This window comes from Abramis brama (genome assembly GCF_963993115.1).
Source record: "Abramis brama genome assembly, chromosome: 1".
NCBI lineage: Eukaryota > Metazoa > Chordata > Actinopteri > Cypriniformes > Leuciscidae > Abramis > Abramis brama.
The window spans coordinates 32,656,702-32,677,520 of record NC_139963.1 but is presented as its reverse complement, the minus strand read 5'-3'; the positions used below and the strand labels follow the sequence as shown (position 1 = coordinate 32,677,520).

Here is a 20,819-nt window from a genome sequence, read left to right as displayed (position 1 = left end):
GAAAAAAGAAAAACATCCAACCCAAAACTGTTCTACTGTGTTAACTGGTAAATAATTATTTATATGAATTATTTTGCTGAATTTCAGTTGATCATTATGAAATAAGTCATAAATTAAATTATAGCACAATTTTGTTGTTTTTTTAAAAATAGAAAATACATTATTCTATGCATTTTAGAAAATGGAAAATGTAACCTTTATACACACACACACACACACATATATATATGTATATGTATACAGTAATCCTTTTGGACGCATTCACTGCAATCTCCAGAGATTATGGCATGTCTTTGTCCCCATTGGCTCTCCCTGAGACTATAACTGATGATTGTTTCAGTATGTCTGTCGGTCCAAAGTCTCAGGAGTGGAAAAGGGAGGTGCATAAGATCCATTCGGCCTCATTACCAGAAAAATATTCCATATAGGGCAACAGACTTTTCCTTCGTGAAACTGATGCGATCTGTTTTCTCACTGTGTGATCATCTGACAGCCTGAATGCTTGTTTGTTTTAAGTTTGTCGCTTCCATCAGACACTGTTTTCCTTTAGCTTTAACTAATCAAGTTCAGTATAAGAACAGAGAGAGAAAAAAGGAAGTTAAAGGCGTCTGATTTACATATAATTTATCCAAACCACTCACAAACAAATGTTAATTTATAATTAAATGTTTCCATTTTGGGGTGTTTCTCATGCCTGTAAAAAGATGGCAATATCCCAAATCCTTGTGGAGACATTTTTTGGTCCCCATGAGGTCATACAATATGTTTTTTGTTGTTGTTGTTTAAATGTAGAACATTTTTGGGTTGTGATTAGAGGTAGTGTGTGTGTGTGTGTGTGTGTTTGTAAAAAAAAAGAAAAAAAGAAAACAGTAATAGTTATTTATTGTGGTACAATAAAATAGCAAAATCTAAATTATTTAGGCTATTTTGTAATATAATGCTTGCTATGGTATCTTATAATCAAGCAAACTGTTTATGATGTTAAATCAGGCACTGGATGACTTTAAAACAGCTGCACTGTAAAACTACTATTATGAAGGCCAGGAATAAACCATCCAGCTGTTCTGTAATGGATTTGTAATCGCTGAAAGAGAGCTTTCCAGCTTTTCTTTAATAGATTTATAATGACTGCATGGAACAACTTTTGTTTTTACTCTTGAGTCTAATCTACTGCTGTTCCAACTGAGGTTTTCTCAACACTATATTAGCATATTTCTCAAAACTAAATTCATACTTGAAATACAGCAAACAATGTTTCATTGTGTCATCTATCAGTTAACGTACAACAAAAGGATAACATATAGGCCTAAAAGATACTGCTAAATAGCTTAGCCATATTTTAAAATGTACATTAAGTACTTTTATTGGAGATTTGTCAGACATAGTAAACTTTTGTTTTTTTGTTTTAAAGAGAATTATTAAAATATTAGCTAGAACGTATTTTTTATTTATTTAGGCCTATATTGAGATTCTGAAGATGTGAAAATGGTTCAAATAAATGAATATATATTTTTAAAAGTTGCTTTATATTTATTTTGTCACTTAATTTGCCATAGTTAAATAAACTGTAAAATTGTAAAATTGTAAAAAAAAAAAACTCAGACAAGGCAAGGCAAGTTTATTTATATAGCACATTTCATACAGACTATGATGGTAGACTAATTCAAAGTGCTTGACACAGAAAGGAATTAAAATAATCACAAAATAAAAGCAAGGAAAATTAAAACAGTTATAAAATAATGAATTAAAAGAGATATAAAGATGATACAGTTATAAAAGGAATTAAAAGAGTAAAAATATGATTTATAAACTTCTTAGATAAATGGCTTAGATCGTTGTGGATTCACAAGACAATCAATATATCCAAATCTCCATGTGTTACATTGGATCCTAAAGTTTAATTAAAAATAGTAAAAAATTAAAATAAAAAATCTTAGAATTTCTCCACCTCACACATGTATTCCTACTGTACGGTTATTGGGTTGTGCTGCGCTCTACTGGTGGCATTCGTTGCCTTCATTCTAAGTCATCATAAAACTAAAATCTATTTATATCTTCCTGATTTTCATTTTGCTAACCACAGTCATACAATTGATAATAAAATCTGAACATGCAAAATGTTTCACAGACAGAGAGCATTTCTGGTTGGTTAAAGAACCCAAAGTCTTCAAAATGGATTTTCCAAAACTGGAATACTTCTACTTTTCACCATACACTATAAGATAATATTTAGTCAATTGTAACTGTAATTTATCAAATGAGAAAAATAGACATATCTGTGTTCACAAACTAAAGTATCAACAGCAAACAAAGCAATATCCAAATTCCGTGCACAGACAAGAGGTCAGACAGGGTGTACTGTGGCAGTACATGGACTAGTAAGATACAGGGAGTGTTTAGTCTCATCATCAGATGACGCTCAGCCCACGGGCTGTTCACTAATGGTGAGATACATAAGTCTGGCTCTACAAGACTATAGGGAGTGTTTGACTATTATAGGCCCATCTAGATTAGCATTAATGAGATAATTGGTAATAATTAAAGAGGCCACAAATTCAAAGGTTGCGAATGAAGTGATTATCTCTGTTGGAGAGATGAGGAGTTGCAGATGTGGGTGTTAGCATGTCTTTTGATATGATGTTTATGAGTAAAAGATGTGACTGTCTATTGTCCTGGGTTAGTAACTTCTAGCAATATTACTAGATTTATTTATTTTTTTGTCTTTTGCTTTAATGCAGAAAGAAGCATCTATGCATGTGATCAGTCATTGAAGACCCACCTGTTTAATAAAAGCTTTTCCTTGTATATTTTTACATGTAATCAGATTAATTGTCCATTGTTTGAAATATCCATGTATGAGATTCATGTTCAAGTTAATATCAATAAAAATCCTTATGTTAATAGTAAAATAATGGAAAGTATTCTTTGATTAATTCATTAGAAAAAGTTAAGTTATAAAAAAGCATTCTACATGTTAAAGGCAAATTCACTGAAGTAAAAAGTCATTGAAGGCAAACAGTATATAATATAAATATATATAAATGGTATATAATATATATAAACGGTATATAAATAATATTCTGTCATGACAACTCTCAGAGTGTTTGACATGGTAATGGATATGACAATGTTAATATGTTTGGTCTTGGTGGAATACAGTAGATCTGCTACGCTGCTGCTGCAGAGCAAGTACGGGACTTGCTACTGCCAATACTGCACATACACGACACGCTGCTGTGAGCAAGTAAGACATGCTGCTGCTGTACAATATAGCGTACATACATGAATTACTCGTAGTAGATCTACACAGGTGGAGCTGGGGAAGGTTGAAGGGTTTCTGAAAGCTTTGCAACTGCTAAAGCAAATGCTGACCGAGTATTTGAAGAGCTGCGAGCTCATTGGCTACTGATACAGCAGGGACCAAACAGCTCTGCCCTATAGAGAATTATATAATTGCAAGCAGATTGAGTTAAGGACCTATCAGTCTGCGCCATCTAGAGTTTCATGACAGAACTTTATATTTGGCTGTTGTCATGAAAATTGAGGCCTTTAGAGAAAAGGCAATATTTGCCTTTAAAATAATGCAAAAGGGTCTTTTAAAATATAATTATCATTAGTGCCAGCCATTGTAGTGATTTCATTTGAATTAATATATTACTTCCAAAAGCAAGCATTAATGAATGTAATATTAAATATGTATGAGCTATTCTATTATAGGTAAGTAGTTGATGCAGAAAACATAAAAAAGAACGGCTTTAACTATGTTTAAAGTATAAAAAATAATATTGCAATTAATTTTGAATATATAAAGCTTTTTAACCATACCAAACATCATTGCCTGGGGAAGAGAACCCTTACGAAAAAGAAGTTTATTCAAGTGTGCTATTAGTATACTTCTTTTAAACTAAAAATAAGAACGTTTACTTTCAGTCTACTTTTGATGTACTTCTCAGAAATATACTTCAAATTGCACTTAAGTGTATCTGACTTATACTGACAGAAAAGTCTAAGTATTTTTGGCCTGTACTTGTTGATCGAGATATACTTAAAAGTATAATTAAGTATTCTTGGCTTGTACTTGTGTTTACTATTTTGATTGAGTAGCTTATTAAATACTTTTTTAAAAACATAATATTACACACTGTCTTATAAACTAACATGTTCAAGTTTATAAAGTAACAAGCTTTCTGGTGGAATAGCTTATAGAGTAAATAAAATGAGCATGGAACTGAACCTGATCTTGTATACAGCGATAATAATAATTTAAAGTTTAATAAAGGGTTCTATTAGTATACTTCTTTTCAACTAAAAAGAAAGCATACTTTCAGTCTACATTTTATATACTTCTCAAAAATATACTTTATTTACTCCTCAGAAATTACACTTAAGTGTACTTGACTTAAATTTGGCCTGTACTTGTACTCAATCTTTTGACCGAGATATACTTAAAAGTATAATTAAGTATTCAAAGTATACTTGGTGGCTTGTAGTTGTGTTAACTCTTTTGATCGAGTAGCCAATTAAATATAGGCTACTTTTTTTTACATAGTTTTTCATATACAGTCTTATGAAACTTACATTGTTTGAAAATATTAATTAAAATATTGATATAAAACAGATATGTTTCTAATTCTGCGTATCTGAATTTTTGTGTAGGCTAGTCCACTGGTAGTGCACATAGGAATTTACTCTAATTCTACTTTTTCCCACCATTGACTGAATTTTCCAGCTATCCATGTTTTCTCTGTTATACGGTAGGGGGCGCTATGACACATCTTCTAGTACAGAATCTCCGGATCAAAACACAGGAGAAGAAGAAGCTGAAACAAGTGATAGAAGATTGCTCACTCAAATGTAAAATAACGTGATCATCAAACATTAAACGGCGTGCAAATCAAAACTGCTTAATGTTTCCAAATGAAATGAAGCGTAACCCATGAAGACAAAACGACTGTGAAGCTTTGGGGTGTTGGACTCGATCTACTCCATCTGTGTTTTGATCATCATTCTGAATCTGATCGTTTTCTGAATTTGTCTGATCTTTGGCAAAAATGTGATTTTCTCAACTTTTTTGTTTAATATGTTGCCTTTCTTTATGAAACTTACCAACATTCAAGTGTTGATAAAAAAGGATGCATGAAGCTAATAAAATGTTTTTAAAATTAAAGTACAGTTAAAGATATTTTTCAAGTATAAAAAATACAATTTGAACATAGTGGTACAGACTAAGCCTACTGCAAGTGCAAAAATAATATATAAATAGTAAACTATAAGTATAATGTTAAGTTCACTTAAAGAAAACTTGTAGTAGGCTATAAAACTACTAAACTAGTAGTTTCCTGAGAGTAGCCTACACTAAAAGCAAAAATAATTTATAATTAGTAAACTACAAGTATAATGCTATGTTCACTTAAAGAAAACTTGTAGTATAAAACTACTAAACTAGTAGTTTACTGAAAGTATACTTCAAAGTGTACTTACATAAACTAAAGATTTGCTACAAGTATTAAAATAGTAAACTACTAGTATACCCATAAGTTCACTTGCAGTACACATGAGAAACGTAATTATGAACTGGTTGTGCACTTAAAGTTTACTACTGGTAGCCTACACTTATAGTACACTTAAACATATACTTTTATATACTAAAAGTGGGCCAATTTATAGTCCCAAGCGGTATTAAAATAGTACACTTACAAGTTTACTACTAGTACATATTGACATTAGTATACTTACTGCATAATGTTTACTTAAAATATACTTGAACATTACTTAAGTATACTTCATTAAATGAACTTGAAGTATACTTTTTCATAAGGGAAAGCATTTATCATGCAATAGGCCTACATGATTTGCTCATAATTATGACCACACTTTGTAGCTGTTGGTTAATGCTGCTGTTCAATACCCTTCATCTGGAAGTGATCATAGTTGTAGTGCTGTGTCATAAAAATATATTGACAAAACTAAGATGCAATCAGTGATGCAGTAAACACAATCCCTGCTGAGAGATAGCCTACCTGACACCCTCCTCAGGCAAGTGCTGTGAACACCGATTCAATTGTGCTGAATCTCACAGGATGAGAGGAATGGACAGACATCATTTCAGGAGGCTGGCTGATATCAAAATGATCAAAGCAGTTAACAAAACACATATATGCATATTACAATAAATTACTATAGGTCTGTAAGTATAGTACTGCAGAACTCTTCAGGATTCTTCAGGCTCTTTTCTGTACAAAACAACCATAGGTTCTGCCTAAATGCACTGGCATAACTGTGGTGCTAGATATCCTTTAAAATGTAAAAACTAAATCTATGTTCCAAATATATAAGTTTTCCTGAGTTAAAAAAGAACAGCTAACAAAATAAATTGAAGAATACTAATAGAAAACTTGCAGCCAAACTACTCAAACGGCAGTTAATCTGAGCTCAAGTCTCATTTTGGCCGGTAGGGGGCGATATCTGTGTTTCCGCTTCTCGTTGCTAGACACCACAGATGTAGACGGAGCTGTGAATGATTGGCTGTTAGATGTCTGTTTTGGTTTTTGGTAAATAGACAGTTCACAGTCTATTTTTTTTCGTTAATAAAACGTCTTTTTGAAATATATTATACAACACAGCATTAACGATACGATAAAAACAATCTCTTTAACAAAAGCCATTAGTAGGCTAAAGTATTCAATCGGTAGATTGAATGTTGATCCCTCAAACACGATGGTGTTCAAATGTTGTGCATATAACTGTAGAAACACTGCTGTGAGTGACACGGCCGTCTCATTCCACAAGTAAGCGCAAAGCTTTCACTTTAAATTATGTTTAAACATTATTGGTAATTTTCGGTATGGAATTATGTTTTTATGTTTTTATTTCAGATTTCCGCTGAAGGACCCCAGCTTGCTAAAAAAGTGGCTTCAAAAATTAAGATGGAAAGACTGGAAACCTGCTCCAAATAGTAAAATTTGCTCTATCCACTTTGAAAAGAAGTGTCTTATTGAAGATGGAAAGAGAACAAGACTTCATCCATGGGCTGTGCCGACCATCTTTTCATTCCCAAACCGTTATCCAGAAAGAAAAGTGCGTGAAACTATTTTTAAGCATAGCAGGGACATGTACATGTGTTTTTAAGGTTGTACAGTGTCTTTCATGTCACTGGTCACTCACTTTTAGGTTTTTCCACCAGTTTATTTCGTAAATTAATTCGTATAAATATTTCATGTACTGTAACTCAAATAGTAAAGGTAATTCTTTAACAATGTGTTTTGAATAATCATAAAATGTTAGGATAATTAAAGTTTAAAGTCAAGCAGGTGCGAATAGTTTTTGTGTAATTATAGTGTTACGCCAGCACAGGAAACTGGCTTGTAATTTCACGTCAACTACCCATTTAGATGTAATCTTTTTATGTTACATTTTAATTGTATTTACTTTCCGGATTCTACCCTACAGGTTAAAATCAACCCTAGAAGCAGAAGAGCTTTGGTGAGTTACACAGCGTTCTTTATTTGCATTTTGCATTATGAAATATTTCTTTGAATTACACAGGAAAGGGTGTATTTACACCCAAATGCATTTACAGAGAAAATACAATTTTAGAAAGAATTTTATGAAATTAATATTTTAATGTGAAATTATACATAAAAAATACGACACCATAAGTGATAACATATATGACAAAGTTTAAGGTTGCACTAATGCTGCATCATTTATACTAAACCAAAGCAGCGTCAATATGATATTCAGCATTTCATCTGTACACCAAATTTTGAGGCGGCTTAGAGCTACCTTAACTCACCTGCGTATAGATTTGTGATGGGAGAAATTGAGCTTTTTGAAACTCAGAATTAAATTTAGCAAAATGTTTCACTGTTTTGTACCGCACAAAACTTCACACACTGGCGCCACCTGCTGGTCAAAACTGTGTAATTGCAACACAAAAAATAACACGCAGAAAGACGTATTTTACAATTGAACAGTTTTACAATTTTCTTGAAAGTGAAATATATTGCAATCTAAAAATCCTCAAATACTGTTAAATATGAAATGTTTGTATAATGTTTGTTTAAAATGTATTTGTAGGACTTGTTTTGTGGAGGGCGCTTGACTAATCATTCCTACATAAGACTACTAGACCTTTTTATTATACAAATGTGCCATTAAAACACTTACATTATAAAGCCATGTAGACATTGGTTCACTGAGATTGAAGCCATTTGAAACAGTTTTGACCTAATGAAGCCTTTACTGAAATCATGTGACTCCAAATCACTGGTTCAAAGCAAAAAAGTTTTGAATCTTACAAAGCAGTGTATCAAACACATCCATCAGAAGTACAGATGCCTTTTAACTGCCTTGTTCATTAATGGTGACCAAATTTTCCTCTTCCCTGTCATTGGCAATTTTAGGGAAGTGTAGGTGACTCAAACTCCTCTCTTCAAACAGCATCTGATATGACAGCAGAAACCTCACAGACGTCTTACTCAGAAAACCCTCAGCACAGAACTACAGAGAAGAGTTTACATCTGAACAAAACAGAAAATCGTTCCAGCCAGAGAGCTTACCCACAGAGCGTCACCACACAGCAGCTGACTGAAACAGAAAAAAGGTCTGCAGCTTCTCATCAGATGCACGCAACGTGTTGATGTTATTCTGTTTTAATTGTTATTCTTTTCATTTGTTTGTTCAGCCCGCCATGGACCATTCTGGGTGATGAAAGTCTGGACAGAAGCATGACTATACCGAGTTTCTTTCACAGTGGATACTGTTTGCCCAATGTAATAGACATTTTTACATTTGTTCTTCATATAAAATGTGTGTATAGACATTGTAATATTATTTTTACATTCCTAAGTACAAAAATTTGGTTCAACCCATTAACATTTGTCTGTTGTTTTTTCTTCAGAAAATTCGCTGGACTGGAGACAATGAATTAAATATTGTAAGTAATCAAGTAATCACTGTTGAATACATATCAAGAAAATCTTAATTATACATTTCCTGTTATTTCTTAATCAGATGCCTCATGTGGCTTATGGTGTTCTAGGACAAACAAAACCCCATATAATTGAGGTAAGGCTGTTTTCATCAGAACTGCAATGCAGCTGTTTTTTTTATCATAAATGGGTGTGTGCTATTGGCTAAGGTTTCATCAGAAAGATTTATTTTTGGGTACGTCTCTGGAGAATTGCATTTTTACAAAAGATGATGTAAGAAAAAGAGGTTAACCTATCAGATCCTGTCTTGCATGATGCTGTGCTGTACATAGCGAGAATAAACAACTACCGTTTTAGATTAAATGAATTTTTTGGGGGGTAAAAATAGCATTTACTGCAGCATAACTTCCGACATGACCCTATTTTCATAATTTGAGTGTTTTAATAATCGTTCTGATTATTAACAGCCATAACTATAACGATAACGACACTGAGGAATGATATCATTGGAAATTATTTTTGGAAATATGAAAAACATTTAGGGCTGTAGTCAACCAAAGAAATGCTTAGTCGACCAAAGTCCTGTCCTGCACAACGATTAGTCGACTAAAAAAAAAAAAAAAAGACATGATGTTTTGCATTTTGATTGAACATTTATTAAACAATTATCATAGAGCATTTATAAAACAACGAAAAAACGTTTTTTTTTATTTTTTTTTATTGACACCTGGGATCCCCCGCGAAACGGTTCTCATGCGCTTGAATAAGGCCGGCGACACACTGGCTGCTGGCGTGAGAGTCTCAGCTGCGTTGGGTGTCTGTTTTTATTTCGGCTCCCATGTTAATAGGTTGGAGTTTGCACACTGCCTGCGTGAGACACGCGTCTCAGGCGCGGCTCGAGCCACGCGGAAAACGCGTGCATGCTAGAAATAGAACCGACGCCTGAGTGTTCCTGCAACGGGAGTGTTCTGGCTAGAGCGCAGAACAGCGGAGTTTGTATGGACCAAAGTGCATGTCTGAGCTTGTATTGCTGCTGTTGCTTTGACATTGTGGAAAATAGAATAATAGAAACAAAATGTATTAGACTTTTTACCCGTTATTATCAATCTAAATTAATCTCGTTTTTAATTTAGGCTAACTTAATTTCGTTTTTCTTTATTTAAATTTCGTTTTTCTTTATTTAAATTTCGTTTTTCTTTAGGCCTATTTAAATTTCGTTTTTCTTTATTTAAATTTCGTTTTTCTTTATTTAAAATCCAATTTTTTCTGTATTTAAATTTCGTTTTTTTCTTTATTTAAATTTCGTTTTTCTTTATTTAAATTTCGTTTTTCTTTATTTAAATCTACCCTTTACTGTGTCAGTAATTTGTTAGTCAGAAAAATATTAGACTACCTTAAAAGTATTGCTTAAGTTAACAGACTGTGCGTTTTATATGCAGTGTCCGTTCTCGGAGAATATATAGGCCGGGAGCCAGGTCCACTCCTCAGGATGTTTTTTGCTACCTTTTTTTCACTATTATTTCCCATTATCTTATACCTTGGGCCATCACAAGTTGATAATGACCACCCCCAACTCGGCCCCGTTTGGTCTCAGGGGCCAAAAACACCCTTTTTGGGGAAAAGCTTTTGGCGGAATGATGTAATTGTGAATATAAAGGTACTGCAGCTACATAAATGGCCATATAACCCTAAAATTTTGCATGGTGTATCCTGACACATAGGGGAAACTAGCAGAAAAAAGATTCTGGGCATTGCTGCCTTTTTTCTGTCAAATATCACCCTCAACATACCCCAAAAGACTAAAAAATGGCTGTCCGCCTGACAAATTGTCATCAAAAGTGATCATTTTCAAGCATTTTACTATATATATCACTGCCTCAAATGTACATGAAAAACTTCCCAAGTTTATAAGCTTCAATTTAAGTCCAAGATGACCTTTCTATCTAGAGGATTATAGCTGGTATAACCAAAGTTCTCCACTGTACCTCAAATCGGAGAAAACAGAAATTTCAAGCATTACCATTCCATATTGGATTAAGCATATTTTTTACATATGAACAATGTCTTAAACAAGAGTTGAGACTTGACTTATGAGCTATACTATATGAAATGAATTGCATGAAAAGTGAGCAATGTTATGCCCCTAGGTCAGAGCTATTCAATTAGCTTCATTCAAGGGCCGGATTATTAAATCGAAATGTTGAGGAGGGCCGGTGGGTTTAGCTTATTTATTGAAACATTATTTATGACTTATTGAAACATAACAGTATCAATAAATAAGCTAAAGTAAACCTAAAAAAAGTATTGTATTTACTTGGAAATGTGGTACCCAACAGTATGCAGATTTATGAGTATTTAATAAATAACTTATTTACAGCTATGTACAAAAATATGAATTATACAAGATCATAGCTATTGGTAAGAATTATTTTATTTATAATTATTATAGGCTTAAATGAAAATATTCTAACAGTGAGACTTGATAACCACAGGTAAAACCATACATGGTTACTCACTCACTACCACTGTATAACAAAATCCCTAAACACAGGTAAAAACTATACACAAAATGAATTGTATATTCCTCTACCAACCTAATTAATCTACTGCAATATAGGCCTAAATGACTATAAGTTAGTATTCAGTATAAATATTCCACATTTCTGAAACATAGGACGTGCGTACGCACAGAAATATTCGGATTTATAAAACTGTGCGCACGCACATTCTACGCAGTTTTCCCTTAATAAATCACAATCAATTCTAAATGTAGCGCAGCTTTTGCGGCTTCATGTCACGCCCATAGTTGCCCATAAATAGTCCGTGAAACGCCCACAAGTTAATATTCATCGATTGCGAAATCATGGCAAACACAGAGGAAAACCAAGAAACGTAACTTCACTCACGCGCAAACGTGAAGCGCATGATCAGCCATTGTGCGTCATTACGCATTGTGATGGCATCATGGCATTTTATTACCATCCATTTGATTGCATCTGACAAGCTACAGATGTGTTATGAGGATGAATTGCATAACATGCTAATATTATTGCAGAACATATTTATATCTTTTTGCAAATATGTGTTAATTTGCATTTCTGTTGTAATCTTTGTTTGATTTTGTTTGTTTTACACTGCAGGTCGATCAAACGGGTGTTCATGTAGGCTGTTAATTGTAAGACTTGCTTTGTGAAGTCTTCATGTTATTTATGAGAGGCAGTATTGCCATTTCTTTTACACAACGGTCTACATTTTCACACACTTTCACGTGTTTCTTCCATCTGCCGATGGTGTCGCCATTTCTCATTTCACCCGTTTTTGTGCGTACGCCTGGGTCAGAGTTTGCGTGAAGGACCGCACATTTTCCCGTCAAGTTTGCTTTTTATTAATACCAATTATTGCGTAGAGAGCGGCGTACGCCTTCTTTTGTGCGTACGCAACGTTTATAAATGAGGCCCCAGAACCGGGAGTAAATGCAACTCCTTTAAGCTTGCGTTCCGTTATCCACTGGGTGGTGCTGCGTAGTTCAAAGTAAACTAAACTGCGAGTTGAACTAAAACTAAACTGAAAACAGCGCTATTTGTTCTATATTTGTTGTTACTGAGAAACAGCTTCAGATGATTCAGTGACAGAACGGTCCGAACGAATCTGAATCGTTTCAGACCATAAATCACTCTGTGAGGCGTGCTGTCTGTGCAACCGAATCCAACTCCATACCGAGAAAAGAGATCCTCTGCATGGGGGCGAGTTTGCTCTTCTTCCAGTTGGCCAGAAGACGCAACTGGCTGAGGTGCCTGAGCACGAGGTCCCTGTGTTCGCGGGAGCGAAGGCAGACACAGAAGGCCGCCCCGGCGACGAGCAGACTGAGGGGCTGCGGGCAATGGGGTGGAGGCAGCAGCTGACCGCCGCGGCAGGATGTGCTTGATGGTCTCAGTCTGCTTTTCAGCCAGTTTCTGCTGGGCAAAGTTCTCGACCACGTTGCCTTTGAGTGCTCTCAAGCGCACCTTACCAGCTGTGAGAACAGCTTTTGTTTGCTCAAGTCAAAACAAAAGCAAAAAGAAAAGAAAGAGAGAGAAAAAAGACCGCTCGCGCTGCTGTGCTGTCACCCGCACCAGTGTGGAGAGGTCCGAAGAAGAAGCTCGCTCAGTTTCACAATCTCCTTGAAGGTATGTAGAACACATCGAAGTGCTTGGCTCCAAAAACTGATGAAATCCATACAAATATAGATGAAGATGAGGAAAATGATGATTAAGAGTTTATATTCTACACTAATACAACACACTAACATGACCAGTCGTCAAAGTACAGCATGGATAAGCAGCAAAATGATCTAAGAACAAATAAATGTTTTCTATTTTATGTTTGAGCTGTATTTTAGTTTCGCCATTTGGCTGTAAAGAATGTTTACCTGTACAGAAGGTTACTAACGTTTACTCTTTTGAAGGTTGGTTTTTTGATAACAGACTACACACTAGAGTCATCTTTATTCCTTGTGTTGCGAGGACTTTGTGGACTTATGGAACCCATAAGGAATGGTAATGCTTGAAAGTACTGTTTTCTCCGATTTGAGGTACAGTGGAGAACTTTGGTTATACCAGCTATAATCCTCTAGATAGAAAGGTCATCTTGGACTTAAATTGAAGCTTATAAACTTGGGAAGTTTTTCATGTACATTTGAGGCAGTGATATATATAGTAAAATGCTTGAAAATGATCACTTTTGATGACAATTTGTCAGGCGGACAGCCATTTTTTAGTCTTTTGGGGTATGTTGAGGGTGATATTTGACAGAAAAAAGGCAGCAATGCCCAGAATCTTTTTCTGCTAGTTTCCCCTATGTGTCAGGATACACCATGCAAAATTTTAGGGTTATATGGCCATTTATGTAGCTGCAGTACCTTTATATTCACAATTACATCATTCCGCCAAAAGCTTTTCCCAAAAAGGGTGTTTTTTGGCCCCTGAGACCAAACGGGGCCGAGTTGGGGGTGGTCATTATCAACTTTTGATGGCCCAAGGTATAAGATAATGGGAAATAATAGTGAAAAAAAGGTAGCAAAAACATCCTGAGGAGTGGACCTGGCTCCCGGCCTAATAGCCCTGCTCGCGTGAGGCGCGCCGCTTCCCGCTCGCGCTGTTCTGTAGTTTACTATTAATTCTGAACGTGTCGCGTCTCGCGTGTCTGTCTATATTGCATCAAATGCGACACTGCACTCCCTTGTGAAGTCGATTGGATGAACGGTTCTCGAAATAATCAAAATGCAAACGGACAGACAGACACATAGATTACTAGCCTACCTATATTCCTTACTGAGCGCTGTTCTGTAGTTTACTATTAATTCTGAACGTGTCGCGTCTCGCGTGTTTGTCTATATTGCACCAAATGCGACACTGCACTCCCTTGTGAAGTCGATTGGATGAACGGTTCTCGAAATAATCAAAATGCAAACGGACAGACAGACACATAGATTACTAGCCTACCTAGCAGTAACGTGCGGTGAAATCTTGTCATGGGTAGGCTGTGACCTATCAATGTGGCATATGTTCATATTCATTCAGTTAATGAAGCAACCCAAGTTCATATCATCACATCGCTGCCTGCATACAGCAAAGTCATATGTGAGGCTAATGCACAATCAAATCTAATAATCAAATTAATGGACACATCTATCTTATGATAGATATATATTATACAACAAACAAATGTTTTGTGCGGGACACAGTAAGAGAGGGAGGCGGCGCGGTGTCAGCGAACCGACAAGCAGCCTAATCACTATTGTGTAGTTTGTATTAATGCCATGGTTCAAAAAATAATGTAAAGGTTAAATAATAATTCACTTAGACTTTATAAGAAGCAATTGCGACTTTATTTCACACAATTCTGACTTTATATCTTGCAATTCTGACTTTATAACATGCAATTGCGACTTTATTTCACGCAATTCTGACTTTATATCTCGCAATTCTGACTTTATAACACGCAATTGCGACTTTATTTCACGCAATTCTGAGAAATAATGACAGAATTGCGAGATGTAAACTCGCAATTGTGAGATAAAAAGTCGCAATTATCTTTTAAAATGTTTTATTCTGTGGCGGAAACAAGCTTCCATACCTCCTGGCCTCTTCCTCCCATCCATCCTCCCTGACGCATAGCTACTGGGCCGGCCCAGCTATCGGTAGGCGCCGGCGGTGCCGCGGTAGTTACCTGAGAAAACGTTTTGGAAAACACCATAGACGGAAAACACGGGCTATGGACCCAACCAACTCTACAGGAGGGGAGGGGAGAACTCCCTCACATGGTACAACCTATGCATCACGTGACATGAAGCAAGCTCGGTCTCTGCCTCAATGTTGATAATTCAAGACAGCATGAGAACTGACTGCGCATGCGCAAACCTACGTAAACTACGTTCTATGGACCAAAGAGGCACTGCTAACCTCTGCCTCAATGGCCATGGCCTTGAATTTCCTGCATGAAACAATGGTTTTAGGAGCAAACAATGGCAAAATGAGTATATTATATGTGTATTCCTGAAAATTTTTGTTACAAAAATTAATATTTGGAATAAAATAAATGCAATTAATAATGTGGTGAATTAATAAAGTTCTTGGAATTAATAAATGTAATGTCAACATTTCCTTTGGTGAGGCACTGCCTACCCTGCCTACCCTGACCGCACGTCCCTGCTACCTAGCCTATATTCCTTACTGAGCGCAAAGCAGCAGTGCAGCCAGCCACAGGTGCGGTTCCCAAGTGTACGTGGTGCGCTAAACTGTGGCGCTGTTACAAAATAGCCTAAATTAAAGCATTTAAAGTTGGGGATAAAACATAGGCTAATTATATTTAGAATACAGTAATATATAACTGCTTATAAAGGAATAAATATCAAGGAGTAAATCAATGAAAATTTCTTTATTGGTGAAAAAAAATAAAAATTATGCAACTGGTCGACCAATGAGAATGTCAGTCGACCAAGACGGCATTGACCGATTAGTCGACTAAACGACTAAAGTTGACAGCCCTAAAAACATTGATATCAAAATCCATTTAAAGCAGCCGACAACATAACTGCAGCATATCACCCCTTGGTGTGGATGCCAATATAGTTACTTTTTTTTGTGTGTTTGGGCCTTTATAGATAATAGAGCAGAATAATAACTTTTTTTTTTACCTTTCTCTCAGGTCAAAGAGAGGTGGGAATGGCTTGGGCTGGATGTTAGAGGCCCGTTCCCTCCAACAGTAGACAAGCACACGCACATCATGACCTTGACTGACTATCAATCCAAATGGGTGGAAGCTTTTCCTTTGACTCAGAAACTCAGCCAGGATGTGGCCCAGTGTCTTGCCGAAGTCTTCAGTCAGCAGGGATACCCTCTCGGAATTCTCTCCCGGCTTCCTAGGCGGATCCTCTTGGAAGTAAGAGATACATAGACTACCTTTCTTTCAAAAGTTTGGGCTCAGTAAGATTTAAAAAAGACAAGAGATCAATACTTTTTTATTTAGCAAGAGCACATTAAATTGATCAAAAGTGACAGTAAAGACTTTTACATTGTTACAAGAAAAATAGTTTTTTAGGGTCCAATTCTCACTATTAACTAGTTGCATATTACTAGGATATTGGCTGTTTATTAGTACTTATAAAGCACATATTAATGCCTTATTCTGCATGACAATTGAGGCCGGTGGTGTGACTGATGCGCTCCGCACAGGTCTCTAGTTGTTTCTCATGGAGGAGCTTCGGAAGCATAAAAGGAGGAGTGATGACAGTGAAGGACGAGAGAGGACCAGGCCTGGACTATTTTACGTTATGTTTTGTTTTATGTGTCTTTTACTTTCATTTTGTGGTTATTTATTGATTTAAGTTGTGAGATGTTTGCCGGTTCCCACCTCCTTCTTCCCTGAACAACTAACCTCGTTACAACCATATTGTACATCCCTTAATCCTACCCAATATCTAAACTTAACAACTACCTTACTAACTATTAATAAGCAGTAATTAGGAGTTTGAGGCAAAAGTCGTAGTTAATAATTAGTTAATAGTGAGAAATTTAGAATTGGACCCTAAACTAAAGTGTGATCGAAAAATCTATTTAAAATAAATGCTGTACTTTTGAATTAAAATAAATTAATAATATTTCACAATATTACTTTTTTAACTGTATTTTTTATTTAAAAACATGCAGCTTTGTTGAACTTAGACTTCTTTTAGAAACATTAAAAAGAAAAATCTTAACCCCAATGTTTGATTTGTAGTGTGAATCTACAAATTCCTTTTTCAGTCATTTGTTTTGGAAAAAACTGGTCAGTTTCATATAACTGATTAATGGTCGTCATTTTCCTTCTTTCTGTCAGATTAACCGTGAGTTGAAGAAACGGCTGAGATTGAATGCAAATGCCTTGGTGATACACCACCGTCAAACTGGTTACATGGACTTGGTCACCGAATCACTTCTTAATGAGTACAACATCTTCAGACATTTAACTGCCAATATCACTTTTGAATTATTTTAAATGTATCCAATATGTGATGTGACTTGATTTAACACTAATATTAGCTTTTTAACAGAAATGGCATTTAACTATTTCATGATCAATCATTTTTTTATAATGGTGGTAAAAAGCTGTACTGTAAAAATATATTGTTTCTACATGTCAAGCATTACTTATTGTGTATTTTAGGATGCTGGATGAGCTGGTGAAGAAACACAGCAGCATCTGGCACATCCACCTCCCTGCTGCCACTCTGCGCCTCTGCTGCACGAATCACCCCACTACCAAAGACAAACCCTTCACCCGCATGTATGCCAGTGACCCGCCATTCTCCTCATCACCCAGAGAACTGCCTGTAAGCCACCATGTCACTCACAGTTTACATGCTGTCATTTTCTTGATTTGTACTGTACTGTACTGTGAATTGACTCTCTTGGCAGTTTGGTTTACTTATTCTTGTGTTTGTTTTTGTTTGGTCTCTATAGTACAGTGCTACTGATATTCGCTTGAGTTCTTTTGTTATCCCAACCACTGAAGCCAACAATCTAGGAGCTGTGTCAGAAACTTCGGTAAGAGGCCTGATTACAAATGAAATGGGATTCTGTTGTTTGATTGGGTATCATTTGTGACCATATTTTTTAAACCCTATTTTTCAGGTCCACTGCTTGCAGGATCAGATTTTTTCCAAGTAAAGAAACTAAAAGTTTTGTCAAGTTTACATGACCTCATGTTTTTTCCATGTACATAGACTGTAAGTAAAGCAAGTTTGCACTGTTGCCTTGTACAAATATGATAAAGAAATAAAATTATTTTTTAAACGGTAAAAGAAGCAATATATTGTTCCATGGCGGGGTGGGGGGGGGTGGGGGTGGGTGGGGGGGGGTCCTTCGTTAATAATTTGTTACACAGAACTTTATTATATTAAATATTAATCAAAAATGATTCACACCTTCACAAAATCCAAACATTCAGTGTAAGAGTAAAAAAATGACATAACATTATTTATAGTAGCCTAAGTTTATTTGATTCACAGATTATTTAGAGTTTTGACCTTGACAACCCAACTGCATTTACCGCAAACAGTCTAAACTAAAAGATTGTTTTGGTAATTGTTCTACACATTGTCATATAGATAACCTGAAAATACAGTAGTTTATTAAGGTTAAATCTTGCTAACCATTCTTACTAAAAAAATGGGGTAAGCACACTTACATTCTCATTTTAAGAGGTGTTAAATGTGGTTTGATTTGTTTACATTAGTTAATGTATTAGGCTAACTAACATGAACCACGAGCAATACATTTGTTACTGCATTTATTAATCTTTGTTAATCTTAGTTGAACAAACAATGAACAGCTGTATTTTTATTATGTTACTTCACACAGTGCAGCTAACTAATGTTAACAAATACAACTTTTGATTTAAATAATGTAGGCTAGCCTACTAGTAAATGGTGAAATTAACATTAATAAAGAAGATTAATAAATGCTGTAGAAGTGCAGTTTATTAATAGTTAATGTTAACTGATCTAGTTAACTAGAGTTTAATAAATGGAACCTTATTGTAAAGTGTTACCGATTTGTTATACACCGATTCAGTGTTGGACAGATCTGTTGTTTTAACCATTCATTAAATTGAATCGGTTCAAAGGAGTCATTAGTTCGCGAATCGGACGTGTCATTAGTGGACTTGAACGTATGTGATTAACCCGGCACCCACATAGCAACATTTTGTCGGCCCACATCCGGCCCACATCTGGCACACATGGGAAGATGATCTGGCCCACATGCAGCGTGGGCGGACCGCTCCTGTTTGCCAGATCTGGGCCACAAGCAGGCCATAGCAATGCCACATGTCAGCCAAGAGCAAAGGAATAAACCAGAACAGGGCCTTATCTGAGCCACAAAATCTGTGTATATTAAATATGAAGTCATCTCAGCCTTAATAAGCCTGTTAACAAGCAGAATAACTGAAGGAAAGAAGAGAACAGAAAAAGAGACGAGCAGAAACACAAGAACTACAACTGACTTCAGCCACAGCTTTAGATGAAATCAACTGAAGAGAAAAGAAGACATTAAATCTGTGAAGATCTCAGCAGAGGAGGATTAAACAACTCCACAAACAGCATTACCAGCTTCACTTATTACTAACCAGACTGACTTTATTTCTGTTAGACGTCTACAAAAGTTTTTATTGAGAATTAACAGAGGTTTAACTCTTATGTGTTTCATTTGAAGTCACCATAACAGTGATTAGTGTTTCCATTAGTTGGGCTCTTAACTCTTATTATATATTTTGTCTTTTTTGGCCGCTGTGACAGTGTGTTTGTCGAACACATTTGCAGCAGCAAAGAAAGCTAAAGTGAAATGAGATCAGGTGATGATGGTTACCTGTTCATGGCTTTATAATCATCATGAAATAGACTGAGGCCTAGTCCACACGGACACGGGTATTTTTATAACCGGAGTTTTTCCTCCTGCGTTTAAAAAAAAAATCCTTGTCCACACATGCTCGGTTTAAAAGAAATCTCCACCTACATGAAAACGCAAAAAAACACGCTATCATCACGCGCTGTCAAGAGCATGGCAGACCAGCAGGCGGCGATTGTAAAGCCATGTTGGCCAATCAGAAGCCTGAATCAGAAGCAAAACCCCCGGTTTTACTGTCTACACGACAACACTGTAACCGGCGTTTCTGAAAATCCTCACCCTGGCAGGGGTTTTGTCAAAAATGTTCGGTTTCAGTGACCTGATACTGCGTTTCCGTGTGGACGAACGGCCGAACCGCGTAAAAAAAGTCACGGTTATAAAAATACCCGTGTCCATGTGGACAAGGCCTGATTCACTGATGTCTTTTGAATCACACAATTGTGTTGTTCCATTAGTATATTTTCATCACAAACCCTGTGTTACTGCAGCATGAGATCCAGCAATATTATAACAGTCAGTTAAATTGTATGTACTACAATGACACACACAGTTATCAACAATCAGCACATGAATCTCAACAATGGTGACAATCAAAAATATTCAGATAACCAGATAAATTCAGAACATCACTGAAAAGCTACTAAATATCACAACAAAAATTAAAGCAAATATTTATGCTTGTTATTATGGTGATCATTGTTTCCTTTATTTGGGCAGTTTGACTCTTGGCTTCATGTGTGTTTACAGTGTTTACTAAAACATGTAATTTGTTATAAAGTAAGCCAGAATCAAAGAATATCAGATGTTTGGGTTTTGATCTTTGTTTAGAAAAATTACTGACTAATCTCATAACTGACCAAACGCATTTATTTGATATTGACAGTTTAACACCAATATTGTTTAGTTGGCATAAAGCAAATTGTGAAATTTCCTTTTTTAATTCTTCATAGTATTTATTTTTAAC

General features: G+C 35.7%; 1 protein-coding gene across 2 annotated transcripts; it reads left to right on the top strand.

Annotated features, from left to right (window-relative positions):
- The first annotated feature begins 6,478 nt into the window (after positions 1-6,478).
- On the top strand, positions 6,479-18,249 carry LOC311082460 (uncharacterized protein). Of its 2 annotated transcripts, none has more exons than XR_014606131.1 (12): positions 6,479-6,788; positions 6,876-7,077; positions 7,450-7,482; positions 8,406-8,605; positions 8,687-8,774; positions 8,903-8,938; positions 9,016-9,069; positions 16,119-16,352; positions 16,646-17,395; positions 17,616-17,781; positions 17,912-17,995; positions 18,083-18,248. XR_014606131.1 is itself a non-coding variant. In XM_084113307.1 (12 exons), the coding sequence occupies exons 1-12, from the start codon at positions 6,718-6,720 to the stop codon at positions 18,116-18,118; spliced, it is 1,311 nt and encodes a 436-aa protein (XP_083969433.1). In that variant the 5' UTR covers positions 6,483-6,717; the 3' UTR covers positions 18,119-18,249. The 2 variants fall into 2 exon arrangements, 1 of the variants encoding a protein (XP_083969433.1); XM_084113307.1 differs by having other exon boundaries at positions 6,483-6,788; positions 17,289-17,395; positions 18,083-18,249.
- The last annotated feature ends 2,570 nt before the right edge of the window (positions 18,250-20,819 follow it).